The sequence below is a fragment of the Tenrec ecaudatus genome, chromosome 6 (assembly GCF_050624435.1).
Source record: "Tenrec ecaudatus isolate mTenEca1 chromosome 6, mTenEca1.hap1, whole genome shotgun sequence".
In the NCBI taxonomy this organism is placed as follows: Eukaryota; Metazoa; Chordata; class Mammalia; order Afrosoricida; family Tenrecidae; genus Tenrec; species Tenrec ecaudatus.
In genome coordinates this window covers 134267231-134288192 of record NC_134535.1, presented here as the reverse complement: position 1 = coordinate 134288192, position 20962 = coordinate 134267231, and the positions used below count along the sequence as shown (strand labels likewise).

The following is a 20962-nucleotide window of genomic DNA, read 5'->3' as shown; positions in this document are numbered from 1 at the left end:
CCACAAACTGAACTAGGACGAGTGGAAGGTAGTTTCCAAATGCGGACTGAGCCCCAGGGAGCTCCCTGGTCCGAGGTCTGCTTGGGCCGGTGGGGGTGCCTGAAGCGGCTATGTTTGCCCACAAAGGGACCAGCGTCTGGAGAAATGGTGAAGAGGAGCTGGCTATGAACCTGACCCAGATAGAGATCATCTTTCCCAGAAGCCGTACTGCCCGATTCAGAGCTGAACCCCTCCTTTCCTGGGGCTCAGCCCAGGGCGTGTCCACAAAGAGCTTGGCTGAGCCTGGGATGCTCCAAGGAAGAGGCGGCTGGGAGAAGCCGCGGCATGGAGCCTTGAGAACACCCACTGATGCTTTCATGATTCTATTTTGGAAAAACACAGACGGTGGAGATAATCCTGTTGGGGAAACTAGTCTGCTGGCCTCAGGGATTAGCCCACTCTGCTCCCCTGGGGCTCGATGCAAACAGATAGAAATCATGGGCCCAGAGCCTGGTGGGGGTTCCTCCAGGCCAAGGAATTGCTTTCTCCAGTCGGCTGCTTTCAGTTGACTGGGTGATGGTGGAGGCTCCCTCCGACGCCCAGGCTGACGGAAGCTAGGACCAGAGTGTTTTAATGCTGCTTAGCACTCGGATCAGAGTGGACTCCTTTAATGCCAAGGAGCTCATTGGAAAAGCTCCATTTCCACAAATCAGGATCCTTGGCTAAGTGCTCCTGGTGATTCCCTGCGGGAAGGCTGCGGGCAACAAGCTCGCGTGGTCGGGGAGAAGCGTGGCTGTACTTACTGGGCACTCCGGACACCAGGCGCAAGGGGCGCAGCACTCGGAAAGCCCTCAGCGCCTTGACGTCAAATCCGGCGCCCTTCCCCCCGAGGACGTTGGGCCCGTCGGCTTTGGTGGCTTGCTCTAAAATGGCACTGAAGAGCCTGCAAGGAGGGAGGAGAGAAGGGACGGTCAGACAGTGGTCGCCATGCTCCGGGGGAAGCCGGCCAGGGCAGCCAGGGCAGGAAGGCTGGCCACCCTCCATGCCAGGCTGAAGCACACACCCCAGAGCAAGAGCACAGACAGACCCTGGGCCAAACTGCCAAGCAGGTCCACTCTGACACCAGTCACCCGAGACTCTGTGGGGCCTCTGTCACCCTCCGTGACAGCCTGGCTGCCCCTTCTACACACTCTCTGTCCCCGCCATTACCCTTGCCTCCCCGAGCTGGCACAAATAACAGAACTCTACTCCGGCCCTGGCACGGACCCCGTGTTCAGGAGCTGTTTGCACGCAGCGTAGGAGAGTGATGGTCTAAATTGGTGGTTCTCAACCTGTGGGTCAAGACCCCTTTGGGGGTCAAACAACCCTTTCACAGGGGACACCCGATTCATCACAGGAGCAAAATGACAATGATGAAGTCGCAACGAAAATAATTTTATGGTGGGGGGGGGGGGTTCACCACCACATGAGGAACTGTATGAAAGGGTCGCGGCATGAGGATCGTTGAAAACTGCTGGTCTAAATGAGTACGTTTTGAGAAGGAAGGCGTGGAAGTTTCACCGGCTGCTTTGTGTCCGGGCTTGTCTCTTCCTGCCTTCAGTGCCAGGCACCATTCTAGATACTCGGGCAACAACACTGAAGCCAGTGGACCACGCTTCCCAAACCCTGGGGGGCTTCCAGTCAGGTGGAGGAGATGGACAATAAACCAAATGAGCCGTAAAGAGACGGTGGGTCCAGACCATTGCAATGAACTGAATGTCACAAGAAAGTGGGGTACAGCAAGTTTGGATTCCTTTTGTGCTCACGTTAACCCCACCAGCTGCTGCACAGCAGAACGGTGACGCTGTCTGCTCCTGTGAAGATCTACAGCTGCAGCCACACTAGGCATGAGCTGCCATGAGTTGGAACTGGAAGCCCTAAGCAGGGCTGCCATGAGTGGACCTGACTCGATGGGGGTGGAGGTGGGTATGGCGTTCGGCTAAGCGTGCCACCAAAATGAACATACTGTCACTGAGTCCACTTCTCAGAGTGACCCCACATCACACGCTCACTGCCGTCAAGTGGATGCTGGCTCACAGCAGCCTCGAGGACGGGGTAGAACTGCCCCTGTGGGTTTCTGAGACAGTCGCTCTGTACGGACTGGGAAGTCCTGTCTTTCCCCGTGCCCTGAGGTGTAATCTCGAAATCTTTACAGAGCGGAGAGCCTCATCTTTCTCCCATGGGATAGCCCGTGGTTTTGAACCGCTGACCTGGCGGTTAGCAGTCCAACCCTGAGCCAACAGCACCACTAGGCTCTGGATTTCCAAAGGGTAATGCGGAGACACAAAGGTTGCACAGATTCTGGAAAAACAGTGCCGACAGATCTGCCTCCAAGCAGGATGGCCGCCATCTTTAATTTGTGAAAAATGAAGCATGTTTGTATGTATATATTGTACATTAGGAAGTATATTTATTTCTACATATTATATTTATAAAATAGTGTTACACTGTTTATATTACATATACTATATTTGTGTGTGTGTGTGTCAGTTACATAATTTTTGTCAACTTGGGCAAAGGAGTGGAGTCTAGTCCGTCAATCAGGTGATAGCCAATGAGGCCTCTGTGTGGGCATGGCTTCTCCCGAGGATTCTGGGAACTCTGGTTTTCCTTCCAGGAGGCAGGACACCCTCTCCTTGTGAGACATTTCCTGTTGACAAGGAGCTATGCAGATGGAGCCAGAGCCCTGTTGCTGGAGGAGCCACGTGGTGACTCCTGCCAGCACTAAGATGCTTCCACTGCCACTGGACCCACAAGACTTTCCACCCACTGGCCTGTGATCGTCCTGCATTCGGCGCCATTGCATGTGCTGCATGAGTCTGAAGAGGAATTTGTAGGCTGGTATTGGACATATGGGCTAATATTGGACTTAAGGACTTGATCTGGACTGGGCTGGGATGTTTTCTTAAAGCACAATTACTCTTTATATACAGCTCTTTCTTATACACACGTGAGTGCCTATGAATTTTGTTTCTCCAGTCTACCCAGATGACACATATGAGTTCTATAAATGTGAGTATATATGCACACATAATGTATACATACACAGAATTTCTATACATGTACATATAGACCTTCTATGTTAGAGTGCGAAGCGGTAAGGGGAAAAATGAAGAGTGAAGTAGGATTTGGACTGACAGGGTTGGGAGCCTGGGAACAGAGCTCCTTCCTTAGGAGTCGTGTCTACAGCAGACCTGCAGAGAGGGAAGGAGCGAGCCATGCGGGCCTCTGCGAAAGCCTCCGCAGAGCAGCATGGCTACCGTCAGAGGGACTTCCCAGGTGGCAAGTGTGGCTGGTGCAGAGCATGGAAAAAGAACCCCCCACTCACTGCCATTGAGTCCGTTCTGACTCACAGAGACCCTATAGGGCAGGGCAGAGCTGCCCTGGTGCCTTTCCAAGACTCTCACGCTTTACTGGAGTGGAAGGCCTCACCTTGCTCCTGAGAGACTTGGAGTGTAGAATGGGGAAAGTGGGGCGACCTGCTGGGCATGTCTGACCTGGGAGCTATGGAGAGCTCCTAGCAGGAGAGGGGCATGTCTTGAGCACAGTTTTAAAAGAATCACCTGTCTGTTGAGGGGAGAATGGCCTGTGGGGGGACCAGACCCACAGTGGGCCACTACAATGAACCCAGGGGAGACGCTGTAGTCTTGGGTCATGGAGGGAGTGTTGGAGCTGCTGAGAAAGGTGAGATTCCAGATGTATTTTAAAGACAGAGCCGATGGGATTAGTTGTGAACTAGATTTGAGATGTGGGAAAGAGAGGTATAAAAGTTGATTTCAGGGCCCAGTTATCAAAAGATATAGCATCTGGGGTCTTAAAGGATTGAAGGTAAACAAGTGGCCATCTAGCTCAGAAGCAACAAAGCCCACACGGAAGAAGCACACCAGCCTGTGTGATCAGGAGGTGTCAAAGGGATCAGGTATCAGGCATCATCAGAATAAAAGTCATATCATTGTGAATAAGGGGAAGTGTAGAGTGGGGACCCAAAGCCCATCTGTAGGCAACTGGACATCCCCTTACAGAAGGGTCGCAGGGAGGAGACGAGCCAGTCGGGGTGCAGTATACAACGATGAAACATACAACTTTCCTCTAGTTCCTAAATGCTTCCTCCTTCCCCCCACTATCATGATCCCAATTCTACCTTACAAATCTGGCTAGACCAGAACATGTACACTGGTACAGGTAGGAACTGGAAACACAGGGAATCCAGGACGGATGATCCCTTCAGGACCAGTGGTAAGAGTGGCGATACCAGGAGGGTGGAGGGAAAGTGGAGTGGAAAGGGGGAACCGATTACAAGGATCTACATATAACCTCCTCCCTGGGGGACGGACAACAGAAAAGTGGGTGAAGGGAAACTTCGGTGGTATAAGACATGAAAAACAAATGATAAATTTTCAAGAGTTCATAAAAGAGGGTGGTGAGGGAGGGGGAAAAATGAGGCACTGACACCAAGGGCTCAAGTAGAAAGAAAATGTTTTGAGAATGATGACGGCAACAAATGTACAAATGTGCTTGACACAATGAATGGATGGATGGATTGTGATAAAAGCTGTACGAGCCCCTAATAAAAGGATGTTTTTTAAAAAGTCGATTTCAATAGTTGTGGTCTGAACACCAGGAAGAATGGGACCGGGTGGAATGGGCGGGACGGGATGGCAAGGGCTCCTGTGCTGAATTTGTTACGTCTTCGCTGTTGACTGGACACCTGAGCGGGCAGATGGAGCAGGCTCTCTCAGATTGGTGTAGTGGGGGACGCGTTGTGTTGCGAACCTCAAGGTCAGCAGTTTGAAACCACCAGCTGTTTCTCGGGGGAAAGATGAGGCTTTACAGTCTAGGAAACCCACTGGGATGGTTCTGCCCTGTCCTATCGGGTCACTAGGAGTCAGATGGACTTGATGGCAGTGAGTATACTGGACCTGGAGTTTAAGAGGGGAGAAACGTCAACTGATGTGAGGTCACAGAGGAAGCTAGTGTAGAAAGTGGAGGAATGAAAAGGGTGACCCTTGGAACACCCCATGATAGACTCTGATATTTAGGAGTCGGGGAGAGGAGGGGCCAACAAAGGAGATGGCTGGTGAGGCATGGAAGTGTCAAGAACGTGGCCCATGAAGACAGTGGTCAATGAGAAGGCGACCCTTCACTGTAGATCCCAGGCTAGATCACAGACTGCTGGATCTCGCAATATGAAGCTGACTGAGACTCTGAGAACATGTGTGGGTGGTGCCGCGGGGACAAATGTCTAAGAGAGATGGGCTCAAGAGAGGATGGCCGGTGGAGTTACAAACGGGGTGTGCAGCGAGCCGAGTCCAATGGAAACATAATGCATGTTCCAACTGTAAGCCAGATGTGAAGGACTCCAAACTCCCCATTAGCTTTCCATTCCATGGACTGTCTCAATCTCCTCTACATGATTTAAACTGTCCGGTAGCCACTGAAGTCAAAAGAAGCAGATGAAATCAATTTGAACAATAGGTTTCATTTAGCCCACTATAGCGAAACTACTATAAAGCTAACATATCATCAATATATTTGTCATTCTTGTTTTGAGCAATGTTGTCAAAATCTCGTTTCTATTTCACACTTATAGAGCACCTCAGTGCAGATTAGTCACAATCCAAGTAAGTGCTCCGTGATTTTATGTGGCTAGAGGCTCCCATAGAGAAAACGTTTGAGGAATTTTGCTGTAAAGAGGAGTACAGAACAAACAAACTGATGGTTCCCAGACGGGAGTATGGGATCAACAGCATTTATGTGTGAAGGGAATCACACACGAGAGACAGCGAATGGATGCAGAAGCCAGAAGGAGCAATTATCGGAGAACCCGTCCTCCAACAATAGACAAGGCTGGGATCCAGTGCCCACGAGGGGACAGACACAGCGCATTTTATCCTGGTCCATGCAGGAGGGCCTATTACAGGGCTATAGATGTGGTTGGGGGAATGAGAGTTTTCTTCCGGTTCCTCACGGGGAAATCAGCAGCACGGTCAGCAGCTAAAAAGTGAAAAGGTGGGACAGCGGATTGGAAGCCTGAAGAGCGAGGAGCAGGTGCGAAATAACCCCTGAGGAGAGTGGACCGACAGGTGGACTAGGGACCGAGCCACAGTAGAGCTGCCAAGGATCAGCAGGGGCCTACTTGAGGGTGGTGGTTGAGAGTATCCAGGGAGACCAGTTAGCTGAGTTCTCTGTATCTCCTACACCCTCCATTGGCACGGCTGCCAGGAGACTTGTATGACATCAGGGCTGCTGTGTTCCGAGGTGGGCAAGCTAAGAAACAGGTGTTGAGTGCAAAAGTGTAAGTGGCTATCGTGATGGAGCATAACACCAGACGGACTGTCCATCGTGGGAGGAGGAACAGAAGAAACGTGGACGGGTGACAGATAGTCAGAATCAGGGTATAGGAGGGGGCGAGTTAGAGAAATAGGCAGCTTGGGTCAGTGAGTAGGGTTGATTGGGGATTCTGAGGGGGAGGATGTCATTATTGTTTATGAAATGTTCTAAGACTTGACCTTGGGACTGGGCAGCTGAGAAACGATGGAAGCCAAGATCGCTGGAGAAGAGATGCCAAGGACCTCCGACACTGCTAGAGGGATCCTAGCGGGAGTCGTGAGGGTTGGAGAGAGCCGATGCCTTCAGGACTATGGAACAGCGACTCTAGGATTTGTTGTCAGGTGCTGTCGGGTCTACTTCAATTCACAGCAGCTCATGGGACAGGGCAGAACACGCCCCCCCACCAAGGGGTTTTCTAAGTTGTACTCTTTATGGGAGGCGCCCTGGTGGCCTACTCATCTGCAAGGTCAGCAGTTCGAAACCACCAGCTGCTCCGAGGGAGAAAGTTGGGACTTTATAGTCTCTTAAGGAGTTAGTCTGAGACTCAGAAGCCCTTCTTCTCTGTCCTATCGAGTAACTCCGAGTCTGCATTGCCTCGATGGCAGTGAGTTTGGTCTGGGTTCTTCATCTTTATGGGAGCCGATCAGGGGCTGGTGGCACAAGCAACAAAAGTGGCGGCTTTTCGGAAGCAGAGAGGATAGTGGTCAGAGAGCAGAAATAAAGAAACGGGGAGGCGCGAGGGAGCCGTGTGGCCATGCCCAGAGAAGCAGAGTCCTTAGGGGAGGGTCAGCAAGGGAAGAGGATGCTCAGAAAGGAGGCTGAGGATTTCCACAGGCTGCTTGCTTTTATAAAGTCTTATTGAAAGATAGCTCACTCACTTGCTTACATACCGCCTAGGGCTGTTTTCAGAGCACCAGGGCAGAAGTGAGTAGCAATCATCAGCACAGATACTATGTGACCCTCTGCAGAGAATGTTTACTGAGCCCTGGAGAGAGCATGGGCTGTGAAGCAAAGGGCAGGATGGAGGCTCCTGGAGTGGGTGACCAGAGAGAGGGACTTAGATGAGAAGATTCGGAGCCACAAGGGAAAGGTAGGGGATGGCCAAGGAACCGTGTGTGTGTGTGTGTGTGTGTGTGTGTGTGTGTGTGTGTGTGTGTGTTAGAAGAAATCGGAGGAGAGCGCGCAGGTAGGGACCATTTCTGTCTTTCTTACCTAGGGATGACACCACCGGTGTCCTGGCAACAGAATGTGCACTGTTTCTTCATTCGGGGGAGCTGGGCTCTAGCAGGAAGCTCAGGTCCCAGATCAGATGTGAACTAGAGAACAGGCACACATGGGTCCCTGAGGAATAGGTTTGAGTTCCTCAAATAACTCATGCCCTAGAGAGCTATCCTGAAACAGAGGTGAGGGGAGGGTGAGGCTAAGGACTTTGTCTTACAGAATGTCAGAGCCAGGGAAGGTCAACAATAAGGGAGTGGGTCTACCTTGAAAGACCCTATGTGTAAACTATTGAACAATGCAGAGGTCTCCAAAGAAGCCGGGAGAAATACACACGGTCGCTGCGTCCAAAAGAACTGCTCGAGATCCTAACATCTCAAGAAGTAGCATTTGAGCAAGGATCCATGGTATTGAAGGAAGCCATTGGTGGAAAACCAGGCCTCAGGAATTGATGGAATATCAACTGAAATGTTTCCACGGGCTGATGAAACACCGGAAGCACTCACTCATCTATGCCAGGATATCTGGGAGTCAAGCTACCTGGCCAAGTGACTGGAAGAGATCCGTGTTTGTGTCCACTCCAAAGAAAGATGATGCCACGGAATTAAAAATCTACCCAATAATGTCATTAATATTACAAGCAAATAAAGTTTGGTTGATGACCATTCGACCACGGTTACAGAAATATCTTGCCAACAAGCTGCCAGAAATTCAAGCCGGATTCAGAAAAGAACACTGCTGACGTCAACTGGGTCTTGGCTGAAAGCAGACACTACCATCATGCAGTCGCTTGTGCTTCATGGACTGCCAAGGCACTGCCCTGTGTCGGAAAGGAAGGACTTTGAGAACTAAGGTGCGCCTGACTCAGGGCATGGCGTTTCGGATGACCTCCTAGGTGTGTGGGTGTTGGACACCATCTAAGGAAGACATCATGGTGCTGCCACAGAACACCGAGACACCACGGGCTCTCAGAAGAGCAGACCAATCTTTGGGGGAAGAAGTATAGCCAGAACATTCCTCGGAAGTGAGGATGGCGAGACTGCCTTGTGTCCTTTTGACATGCTATCAGGAGAGGCTGCCCCTGGAGAAAGACCTCATGCTTGGTAAAGTGGGAAAGCAGACACAAGGGAGACCCAGGACACGATGGCGGGATCCCACGACTGCCTCCATGGGCTTACACCTAACAAGAACCACGCAGGATGTTCAGAGGGGTGCTCCGAGTTGGAAACGACTTGGCTGCACCTAACAAGAACAGGAAGGATTTTCAAATTGTTCCTGAGGGTCCTCGGACTTCTTGCGGAGCAAAGACAAAGCTGACTGGGTGGGTTCCCGCTGCTCTCTCCCCAGTGGGACTGAATGGCTTCCTTATCTTTGTCTACGGCTCGGACCTACTGTGGCTGGATGAGTGTCCTCCCCAAAGCCATGTCCACCTGAGCCTCAGAAGGAGAGTTTATGGGGAAAGAATGTCTTTACAGATCAATCAAGGTAGTAATAAAAATGAGACCATGGTGAGTCCTAACTCCAACAGCAATGTCTTTATAAGAGACCTGCAGGACACAGAGATCAAAAGGGAAGGCCATGTGGAGGTGAAGTTGTGCGGCCACCAGCTAAGGGGCCAGGGGCCACCAGAAGCCAATGGGAAGATTTTCCATCGAGCCTTTGGAGGGGGCATGACCCTGTGGCCACCTTGCTTTTGAATGTCTTGTCTCCAGAACAGAGAAAATATAAATTACTGTTGTTTTAAGGCACCAACTTTGAAGTTGTTGTTTTTAATTTATTTTTTTATAGTAGCCTCAGGAAACTATGGTAGGGCATTTGAGGAAGATGTGTGAATAATGGGTCCTGCCCTTAAAAGACGTTAGGCCAGATCAAATCTAAGTTTTTTCCTAGATGTCTGATTCTCTCCTACTAATTTGGCCACTTGACAGATTCGCCTGTCAGTTGTCCATGGCTTCCATCCACGGCAGAAGCTACCAGAACTGGGGAGAATGAGTTCCTTTCTCCGCAGGTAAAATCTTCTTTCCAATGAAATCTGGAACACTGAGACCTTAGGAAACGGAGATCGATAAAATCTTGATCGCGGAACTTTAGGAAAGAGATTGTTCACAAGTTCTCAGAGCAACCCTCCAAATCGAAACCAGATTTGGTTCCTAGTATTTCCTGGAAGAAAGCACTATGCTTATTGGAGTACAAGATGTTCGTGAAATACTATTCAGTGAAGGGAAAGAGATGGCAACTATTTTCTTCTCTTTTGGCTCCCGCTCCAACTTGAGCCGGGCTCTTTATGAGCGGTCTGCTTTTCATTTCGAAGGCGCAGAAAAGTCAAGAATGGGTCTAGGACGTGTTCTTACCTTGGAGCCTTTAGTACATTTCCATGAGAAGCTCTAAAGGCCATGTCACTGTTTTGTGCCTTCTTGTCCCTCAGGGTTGGGTTCTGATGTGGATGCTTGAGGGGGGTGGCATTCTCCAGGGACCATATTTGACAATTCTGAACCAGGACATTCGAGTTTTTCAAAGACAATGAGGCTGTAGATGGCCCGAGCGAATTAGAGAGGCAGGCTCACCATATTGTGAAGGAGACAGGCATGTAACATAAAGCCTTGCGTGGGTGGAGGAGACGTTCCGGAGCAGGCGGACCCCACTAAGCATTCCTTGGTTCTTGGGACTGGGACGGTATGGTGCGTACATGAGTGTGTGTGTCATGTTAGCTAACATAGGCTTCAAAATTCCACATTCAGGATTCATTCGGCACTCCCTCCTCAACCAGGAAGATGGCAGCGTTTAGGAAGGAAATGTGACAGATTTGTGGGGGAAAGAAATGTCTCTTGTCACTGGGTTCGCGACTGCCTGGGCAGAGAAGGGCACCCCCAGGCAGCACGCAAGCCCATCACTCCCCAGGGGGAGCCAGCGTCCCCTTGGCTTCCTAGGCAGCTTCAGGAGAGCGTCTCTGAAGTCGGTTATAGAGAAATGGCAACTATTTCCCCAAAGACAAAGAATCCGAGGGCTGGCCATGGATGAACCGTAAAAGAGGAGGGAAAGGAGGCCAGTGGAAAGGGCGGTGGTGAGCTCCGCCTCGGGGGAGTCTTTCTCTAGTTAGAAGAATGGGCTAAGATTTAGACTAGATGACCCCAGTACCAATCATCCTGAAGAAGAGAACTCAGCGGACAAGGAGGGTCAAGGCTGACCCCAAGGAGAAACAAAAGTATACAAAACACTCCTCAAGGGCCACGTGGACCACAAGCCGAGCATCATCGTGATCTCGGTGCTTTAAAAAGCCACCCAGAGGCTTTGGCCAAAGAGAGCCAAGCCTGGATGCCTTCGGGCTTCACCTGCCTCGTGATGCTCCAGGAGGATGTTCCTGGAGCCTAGGCCTGGCCCCTTATGACCGAGGACATGAGGACTAGAACAAAGGAGGAAGCAAAGTCCAGACAGCGCAGATGAGCATGGGCCACCGCATTCTGTGCCAACTGCCCCACGCAATTGATTGTAAAGGCACCATCAGGTCCCACCCCGCCGGGGCTCTGTCTGATGTCTAACCTGCGCTTGTTGCATCTAGCTCCCAGTGGCTTACACGAGGCAGCGGTGGGGTGGGGGAGGTATGTTATCGTTGCGTGCTCTCTACCTGGTCCCGACTCACAGTGACCTGATAACCCAACAGCAACCTCGCTGCCACGGAGTCCGTACCGCCTCAAGGCGACCCTGAGACAGTGACTGTTCATGGGAGTAGAAAGCCCAGTATTTCTCCCGGGGAGCTGCCGGTGCTTTCGAACTGCCGACCATCCGGATTGTAACCCAACATATAACCACTACCCCACAGGGCTCCTCCACAGTGACCTTAAAGGACAGAGTCCACCAGACCCACAGGGATCTTTGGGTCTCTCCTGCCAGACTCTTTATCTCTGGGGGTCTGCATGGCCAGACCTGCCTTCAGCAGTGGAATGCTTCACCGCCAGGCCAAGAGGGCCCCTGGAGCGCGGCCACGCCAACCCACACCGCACCCAGAGGAGAAGGACGCTCGCTGTGTGTACACATTAGTCCCACAGGTAACTTCCTCTCTCCCTTGGTCCCAGACAGAAGCAGCCTTTCTGGGCCTGTGGGAAAGTGTCCGGGAACAGAGGCCTGGGGGAAATGCTGACTTCCAAAAGGGTCTGGGGGCCGCTGGACAGCCCCCATTAGGGACCTCTGTTCTGCTTTTCTCCATTCCCTTCAAGGCCTGTATCCAGTCACTGTTTATCCTGCTGGGCAGCCCCCAGCTCTCATCCTGCTGTGTCCTCCAGAACCCCCTGGGGCTGGGTCGGTATCTGGCGACTGAGTCTCATCACTCTAGTGACCCGCATGTCTCCCAGATGGGACACAAATTGGCATCCCTGGTACAATTGCAGCCAAGGGCATCATTTCTTGGCCAGACTAAGAAACCCTGAACCAGAGACGTAGGAACAGCCATCTGGGCGGCCAGGGACCAGGAAGTAATTCCTAACTGCTGTTGATTGGTTCCTGAGTTGTTTCTTGAAATAAAGACCAGGCATTCCTCCAGCGACAATGAGCCAGGGGGGCACTGGAGATGCCAAGGTCTTGAGGGGGACCACACAGGGGCCTTCACGAAGCACACGGTGAAGTCCGCTAGACTGGGAGGGAGTAACGAAGCCTGGTGGCCACTTGGCCCCTCCCTATACTCTGGGCTATGACAGATCTCTAGGAAGTCAGCTTGTTCTTAGTTGAAGCATCCCTCCCCTCACAGAGCAGCGGAGTGGTAGGGAACTGCTGTTTAATAAGGCAGAACTCACACGGTACAGGGAGGTCTGTGAGGTACAAATATTTTATGGGGGTATCTTTTCCTGAAGCTCGGAATATCTTGATCAGGAAGCCATCCCACCTCAATTTTATTATGCGATGAGCCAAGATTATACTGGCTTTATCGAAGTGTGCATTGGCTTTGCTTCATGTTGTGCAAACGCTGAGCTAGAGGCTTGGGAGGCGTGCGTGTGTGTGCGTGCGTGTGTGTGTGGTCTGGGGTTAGTCATCTATCACCTCAGCCTCTCATAGTTCCCTTTTGTCCCCCTCCCCTACGTGTCCTGAGCCGCCTGGTGTTGGGTGGGGCCGCTGGACACCACCACTGGAGCGGTGTGCATGGGGGCAGGCATCATCCCGGGCATCCGAGAACCATACTTACAGCCTGTGCTGTGCCAGGGGCCCCCACACCACACTGAGGGACTGCAAGTTCAAGGGCAAGCAGAGAGAAATGTGAGGAAAATGGGTCAGTGAAACGGGAGGGAAATGGATCAGTGGAGGAGGTGGTTGGCCAGCTGTGGAGAGAGATGGGATAAAGGGTCTTAAGTCAAGGAATGTCTTTGTCTGCACGGAGGACTCTGAACTCAGATTCAGTTCTGTGTGTGTCTGCATGCATGGGAGGGTGTACACATGTGTCTGTATGCATGGGAGGGTGCACACACGTGTGTGTCTGCATGCACGGGAGGGTATACTGGTGCATGTGTCTGCATGCATGGGAGGGTGCACACACGTGTGTCTGCATGCACGGGAGGGTGCACACACATGTGTGTCTGCATGCATGGGAGGGTGCACACGCGCGTGTATCTGCATGCATGGGAGGGTGTACAGGTGTGTGTGTCTGCATGCACAGGAGGGTGTATAGGTGCGTGTGTCTGGATGCATGGGAGGTACACACGTGTGTGTCTGCATGCATGGGAGGGTGCACACGTGTGTGTGTCTGCATGCATAGGAGGGTGCACGCACGTGTGTCTGCATGCATGGGAGTGTATACACATGCGTGTGTCTGCATGCATGGGAGGGTGTACAGGTGCGTGTGTCTGCATGCACAGGAGGGTGTACAGGTGTGTGTGTCTGCATGCACAGGAGGGTGTACAGGCGCGTGTGTGTCTGAATGCACAGGAGGGTTTACACGCGTGTGTCTGTATGCACGGGAGGGTGCACACGTGTGTGTGTGTGTGTTTTCACCGGTGGGGGGATGCTCTTGGGTAACAGCCCTGTCTCCTGGGAGACGTCTACATGAAAAGCGACTTGCAGCCGCCGCTCCTGCTGCCCACAGCCCAGCGTCCTTACGACCGAATCAAAAAGAGGCAGGAATGGAGAGGAGGCAAGGTCTGTGGACGGGCTGCTGGAGGGGTCAGGAAGGGGTGGCGAGGAGGTGACACTTACCCTACAACCACGATGATAAAATCTAGTAAATTCCACCCGTTGCGGAGGTAAGCGTTGGGATGAAAGAGGAGTCCGTAGGCTATTACTTTCAAAAACGCCTCCACGGTAAAAATGATGAGGAAGAGATATTCCACTCGTTCCTAGGAGACAGAAAGAGAAGAGAGAGAGAGAATATCATTCCACTGGGGACTTGGAAAGTTCGGAGCAGCAGATCTCACAAATGGAGCATGCTGCTCTCTGTGCCTTCTATGATGGGGCCCGGGGTGGCGTGGGTGGGATCCCCAAGTCCAGGTAGCAGCTTCATAACGTGTTCCACCGTTATAGCATCATCCACTGGACTGGGGATTAAAGGATCTTCCTTCACGCCACCCCCACCCCGCCCCGTCAGTCTTTAAAAAAATCACCTGTTGAAATGGAACTATGCTTTGAGACGGTAGACAAATGACACCTTTCTTGAAACATCTTATTTAGCCAATCAGCTAACATTGACTGGAACTTCCCAGACGAGAAGGTCCTGGTCTGAAGGGAAGTCACTGCAGTGCAGAGCTGAGAGAGGAAGGGAGCCAGGAGCACAGGAAAGCGGGGCCGAGTTCCGAGGCGACCACCCTGCACGTAATAGACCCACCCTGTGGGTGTGAGCATCGTAGCCCAGTTCTCCAGCGTGACAGAGCTGAGCACGCAGCCCCAGAGAAATCCTGGCACTTTTCACGGGAGCCTGCCCACACACACTGATCAGCAAATCTGGGATTACTTTCTCGAGAAAAAGAAAATATTCTTTGTCTAAGATCCAGCCAGCTCAGCCTTTTGAGGATGGAGGCAGGCACTGGGCTGAGGGCAGTGAATGGGGAGGCCTCACCCCCCTGGCCTTCAGACATGCGGGAGTCTGTGTCCTCCGGTGCCCACCTGTCAGAAGGGTTCTGAATTTAAGGGTACAGCTCTTGTCCTCAGGAGCCCACACTTCACAGGGTGAACTCGTTGGCACAATTAGGGGAACCAGCGTCTGTGGGCTGATTCACTTGCTTCCCTCACCACTAATTGCTTTCTCCCACATCCCCGTCCCAATGGAGCCTTAAACGACCCCCCCCCCCAGGCAAGGCTGTCCCGGTGTCTTCGAGCTCCATTGCTCGCCTCTGAAGGCGTCCCAGCCCTTCCCTCATTGGAGACCCGAGCCCCAGTCCACGCTGCATCTGAGCACAGACCCAGTGACAGCCCAAGGGGGTGCAGGGGTGTGGGCTGCCCTGGGGACAGTCAGAGGGCAACCATGCGATTTCTCTGTGGCATTTCAGCAGGAAACAATATTTTTTTCAATAAAAATATCCCTGGGGTTCGTTACATAAACAAAAACATTCCTACGCCCAGCTCACGTGTATCAATATACCCATAAGGCTAAAATTCTATGCTAATTTCCTCTTCGAACCTTCCAGTGCGCTCTGGCCAGAGCTGTCCTTCGTTACTACCCCACCACAATGACTTCGTTTCAAACCACGTGGCTCTGCGTGCACACTCTACAAGTTGCCAGGCAGAGCTCGCTGAAGACCGCTGGGCACCACTCATGGGGCATCGCTTGTGAGGTGCATCTTCTCCACCGCAGCGGGCTGATCCAACAACACGTCGGACAGACGGAGCTGGACGGTGCCTCTGCAGGGACAGGCTAGCTCTCCATGCGCTTGCCTCCCATTCAATCTCTCCCACTCCTCTAAACGTTTAGGGAGTCCTGACCTCCCTGTGGAGCCCGGGTAGTGTTGTGGTTACACGTTGGGCTGCGAACCCGAAAGGCCAGCGGTTCGGAGCACGCAGCCCGTCCTCAGGAGAAATACTCTACTCCTGTTAGTCTGGAAAACGCACAGGGGTAGTTCTGCCCTGCCCCGGAGGGTCGCTATGAGCTGGCATCAACTCCATGGCAGTGGGCTTGATTTTGTTTTTGATTTGGCCTCGCTGTGCGGAGGTCTCGGTTAAGCAGGAGTTAGGGATGCAAAGTGACATCAAAAAAGGAAGGACGGAGCAAGGAGCAAGGGAAGAGGGGAAGAGGGAGGGGGAGGGGAAAGGAGGGGGAGTGGGAGGGGAGGGGAAGAGAACCAAACACTATTAACCAAAAGGTTGCTGGTTTGAGCTCACCTGGCAGCAACACGGAAGAAAGGCCAAGCAATCTGTTCTAAAGATTGTAGCCGAGAACCCCCTCTGAAGTTCAGTTCTAGTCTGTAACAGACAGGGCTGCCAGGACTCAGAATTAACTCTGTGGCAGGGGTTTGGGTTGTTTGGTCCATCTGATGATGGTGGAATGAACCAGGAAGAAAACATGGGAAGGAGGGGGGAAGGGGGCTGAGTCAGGCTCAGCCAGCAGAGGCAGACTTGTACGCAGGACAGCACCAACACACGGGTCTATGTGCGTGGCTGTTTTGGCGGGACCCACGGGCATCTCGGGCAGGTGGGAGTCTCTGATCTCGGAACATGGGGTGATACTGGGTCAACTTGTCTCCTGGGGCTGTGTGGAAAGTGGTGACATGTGACAGAGGACCCAATGCAACCTCGGAGGAGCTGTGGAAGGTGGGAGGGAAGGAGTTGTCAAACAGCCGCTCAGCCCCAGTCTCGTCGCCCTCCCCCACCCCCACGCTGGTTCAGAACTTTCATTTTTAGCACCAGATGACAGGGACACCTCCTTCTGTACCCCGAGCAACCTCCGTGGAAATTTACAAAGTGGGAGCTGGTAAGAGAGAGGCAGACCGGGGAAGGGAGAGCAGTCTCGGGAGGCTGCCCACCGGGGTCAAGTGCTTTCCTGCATGCGCACATGCCACACACGCAACCATCTTGCATCCATGCAGGCAGGCTGGCATTTGGTCCCCATGAGTGTGGGGCAACCTGTGGGGCTCCCCAAAAGTGGCCCTGGAATTCCCTTTGGGTTGTCTCTAAAATGAGCGTATGGGGAAGGTTGTGCCCAGACTCAGACTCCCTGCTCCCCTAGCAGGGAGGACAGCAATCTCCCAAAGGCTCCGAGGCCCTCGTCTGCTGAGCAGTTGTCTGGATTTCCCAGATAACACCTGTACATAGCTGGTACCTCGCAATCCAGACTGCCTGGCACTGAGCAGGCTGCTTCCTCCTTCATTGACAAGGCTGCTTTCTCTGGCTTGCCCTATGAAAAGCAGTAGCCCCAGGAGAAGAAGGTTCCTCCCTAGAATGCAGACTGCCCCCCTCTCCTTGCAGCCTCAGTGAGAGGCTGGTGACTCTTGCTGACATGGGACTTTGTAAAAATTTCCCATAGTGTCTCCTTGTTCATCTACGCCATGTGACATGCATCTCCAACACCAATACATCATACCTGCCAAAACAGGATGTCCCTCATTCAAGGTTCATGGACCACCTCCTGTACACCTCCACTGGGCTGGGGGAATGGAGCTTGAAGAATAGAGGCTCAGAAACCGATCTCCAGCACCCCTTGGGGCGATGGGGGTAGAATAGACGGGGTGACAGTATGATGGAGATGGGGTGTTCTCAAGGCAAGCACGGATGCTTATCAAGAACTTCTCGAAGGCCAAGGTCTCTGAATGGAATCTTGGAGGTGGAAGAGTGGTCCAGGTGAAGAAGGTGGGGCTGGGGGCTCAAGCCCTCTCCAGGAAGAACTAAGGCAAGTGTTGGAATGCAATGTGCGATCTGGCTGGAGTGGAAGCTATGTCGTGCAAGCCGGCATCTTGCTCCTGCCCACAGTCCCTGTGGCTGAGGGTGGGCACTTGGATTAGGCTCTTGGAGACTGAGGCATGGCATGGTGGGATGTGCATGGCAGACTGGCACTGGCCTAGAGAATGGATGGGGTGATGGCAATGAATCTGGAGGGAGTGGGGCAATGGCCCAGGCAGGGAGAGTGGAGATGGTGAGTAATAGGTAGATTAGAGAGAGAGGGAGTGCTTTTTATTTGGGGGGTTGAATGAAGGGTGGTGAAATGAGTCCACTCTTCCTTATCCAAGGTTTCTAATTAGGATGACCAGGCGGATGAAGCTGCTTCTTACGGAATGAGAGCTTTGGGAAGAAGATGCGGGGGTTCCAAAGTTGGTGGGCACCGGTTATGGACTTGCCAAATTTGAGATAGTTGAAGAACGCACAGCAAGGTACAGACAATAGTGATTTTGCGTATACAGAGGTGGGGATCAGGAAAGGGTTCCGTTTACAAGGCAGCAGGGAAGGACGTCATCCTGGGAAAGTGTGTAAAGAAAGAATTCCAGTGGAGGCTGGAATTCTAGGGACTCAGTCAGGGACACTCTCTAGAAAGACATATTTAAGTGCCCGCCGCCCAGAGGAAGACCCCCCGACCAGACTGACGCAGTGGCTGGCACAACGGCTCAAACATGGCAGCACCGGTGAGAATGGCGCAGGATCGGGCAGCGTCCCCTCTGTTGTGCACAGGGGCACCGTGAGCTGGAACTGATTCGATGGCACTCAACAATACCAACATCTGTCTTTCAACACCAGCCCTTTCACCTTAGGGGTTCATTCTAACTTGGGTGACCAGGTGGATGAAGCTGCTTCTTAAGGAATGAGAGCACTTCAGGAAGAAGACGAGGGGGTTCAGAATTAGTGGGCATCGCTTATGGACTTGGCTGAACTCGGGCGGCAGGGACAGGACCCCGCTGAAAATCCTCCTGGAGACAGGAGGGACGCTGTTGCTGGGATTGCCCGGTGCTGTCCAGTTGGCTTCAAGCTCATGGCAACCCTTCTACAGCGGAGCCAAGCGTGGCTCGCCCCGTGCCACCTGCCAATGCCAGAGCTTCTGCTGCAGCCACACTGCTGAACCAGCTCATCGAGGGTCCACCTTTTTTTTTTGCTGACCTTCTACTTTGCCAAGCATAGTCTCCTTCTCCAGGGGCTGATCCCCTCCCGATAACGTGTCCAAAGTATGTGCGACAATGTCCCGCCGTCTTCCCGTCTAAGGAGCATTCTGACCGTACTTTTTCCGACGCGGATTTGCCCATTCTTCCCTCAGTCCGCGGTCTGTGTGATTTTCTGCACCAATGCCATCACTGGTAACGTCCGTTCTGCTTGGGCCTTCCTTACCCATTGCCTGGCTTTTGCATGATGCCGATGAAGCAACTGACAACATCACGGCTTGGGCCAGGGCGCCTCCCTCCTTAACGTGACGTTGCCTTCTAACACGTGGGTGAAGCCTTTTTGTAGCAGACTTGCCCAGTGCAGAATGTAACAATGGTCTCTCGACTGCTGCTTCCACGAGCTTGACTGGGGACCCAAGTCCCAGGACGTCCTTGACGACTTCAATCTTCTCTCGGCATCAGGGCGCTGTTGATCAGTTCAGTTGTGAGGCGTTTGCGTCTTGGGATGGATTTCTCTTTCTGTTTTACACTCCCCACCCCCAACCCCCTTTGCGGCTTCCTTCCCATGTCTACAGTCTACTCCCTGTTTTCCTAAGTCACTTTTTACAGTTACCAGGGGCAACCAGGGGCCTGATGTTCTACCAACCCTTGCATCCTGAGACACACTCACAGGAAGCGGGCTGTCTTCCAGACACCCGTGGAGCGAGTCCATCGCTGATGAGCATATGCTCTCTAGATTGTCAATGGCTCCTTCCAGGTGTACGCAGCCCACCTTTGCCCCGACTCTTGCCTGGTTTGAGAAGACACAGTCTCGGGACCCGTTGGAAGGCCATCATCTTGAGGCTGGCACCAACTGGCTGTGCACCACTGGGCAAGTCACTTTACTTCCCTGGGTCTGGCTCTTCATTTGTAAAAAGACTTTTATTCGGTAGAAACCATCAGAGGGCTGCAGAGAGTTCCCACGGAGTTATTTTGGGAGGGCTTGCAGGAAGGGAGAAGGCGGAGCAGGGCGGGCCTTGGCTCCCCAGGCCCCTTGAACCAGAGCAAGCACCACTTCTACACATGTGCTAAGCTGCCCAGGGCGCTGAAACGCAGCTGAAGAGAGTCTAGGAAGCCAACGAGATGGAATGTGGCCGAGAATACACTTAAATAAAAAGCAGCCCTCGTGGACATTTCTTCTTATTCAGTTTCTTCTCAAGGTGAAGATGACTCTTTATAAATGTCCTAGAGAACTAGAGTCGCTTTCTGGTCACCTTTTGCAAACAAAACGGGCGGATCGTTCCACTACGGACACTTAAAAAGAAAAAACAGCCCCTCAAACTGGTCTGCCTGGAATATTCACATCTGCTTTATATAAGATTTTATTTCAGAAGAAGAATCGACTGCCTTTTGGGGGTGGGGTGGGTACCACTGCCAGCGTCGTGGATGACTCCCAACGCCTCAAAGTCCTCACAAAATGCGATGACGAGGGAGGAGGCCAATCCCAAGGCCGTGCATGGCTGTGCTGAAGGCCCCGTTAGATGCCAGGAGATGGACGGGAGTGAATAGTAGAATATGCTTCCTTCCGAAGAGGGTCAGCATGTGTGAGCCGCAGGGGAGAGGGAGCTCCCCGGACAAGGACCTTTGTGGAGCGGTTAACACGTCTGACCACGCGTGCAAATCCCTGAAGCGCACAGACACACATGGGAGAAGGGGCGATGTTGCCCCCCCCCCCCGCTGGACACTGAATGGGTTGTCGCAGCCATTGAACAACGGAGGTGTAGGAGTCTTGCTGAGAGTGCCTGCGTGTACCCACTTAAACGTACGTAAGTGTCGTCATTGATGCTGCCAAGAGTCCGACACCAGGCAGAACTGACACGCCGTTCTGTCTCAGCACAAGGGGCAAAGGCAATCAACACGATCCTAATACGAGGAGCGGCATGTTGTATTTCAGACGGTTGCGTAATTTAAGCACCATTCGATTTGACCTCCAAGTACAATACAGCCTGTCCTGGACAGTCTCCAATCAAGGTCGGCGACAAAGCTGGCATACCTCAGCGTCTCATACTCCAAGTGTTTCGCTACTCATTGCCCCCACCCCGTCTCCGTCAGCCGGTACTCTGCCCCCTTCCCTCTCACCTCAGGACCTCTGTGAACTTGTGAAATAGAGAAAGCTGGCAGGACCTTCAGCAAGGACTCACAGATGCACTAGGGGGCCTTGTGAAAGGTGATGGGACTAATGGTTGGCTGCTGCTGCTCCTGCTACAGTGTAGCTGTCTCTGACCAGGTCTGGCTGGAACCCTGATTGCTGTCCCTTACATGGATCCTTTGGGCAGAAAAAGGCCACCCCCGTGGGATGACCGGAAGGGGGTGGGGAAGGAGGGATCTAAAATGAAAAGCCTTCTCCCTACTGGTGCCTGAAATGCAAC

At 52.6% G+C, this 20962-nt stretch overlaps 1 protein-coding gene and 1 non-coding gene across 2 annotated transcripts in view; one reads left to right on the top strand and one right to left on the bottom strand.

The window, feature by feature from the left end:
• Positions 1-20962, bottom strand: part of CACNA1C (calcium voltage-gated channel subunit alpha1 C) — a 728086-nt gene that overhangs the window by 285909 nt on the left and 421215 nt on the right. The window contains exons 4-5 of the mRNA XM_075552255.1: positions 13741-13880; positions 783-922 (exon numbers count right to left, since the gene is read on the bottom strand). Of these exons, the coding sequence (XP_075408370.1) occupies positions 783-922; positions 13741-13880 (280 nt within the window). The remainder of the gene's footprint in view (positions 1-782; positions 923-13740; positions 13881-20962) is intronic.
• LOC142452224 (small Cajal body-specific RNA 24) lies at positions 19721-19850 on the top strand. Its single transcript, XR_012785251.1, has one exon.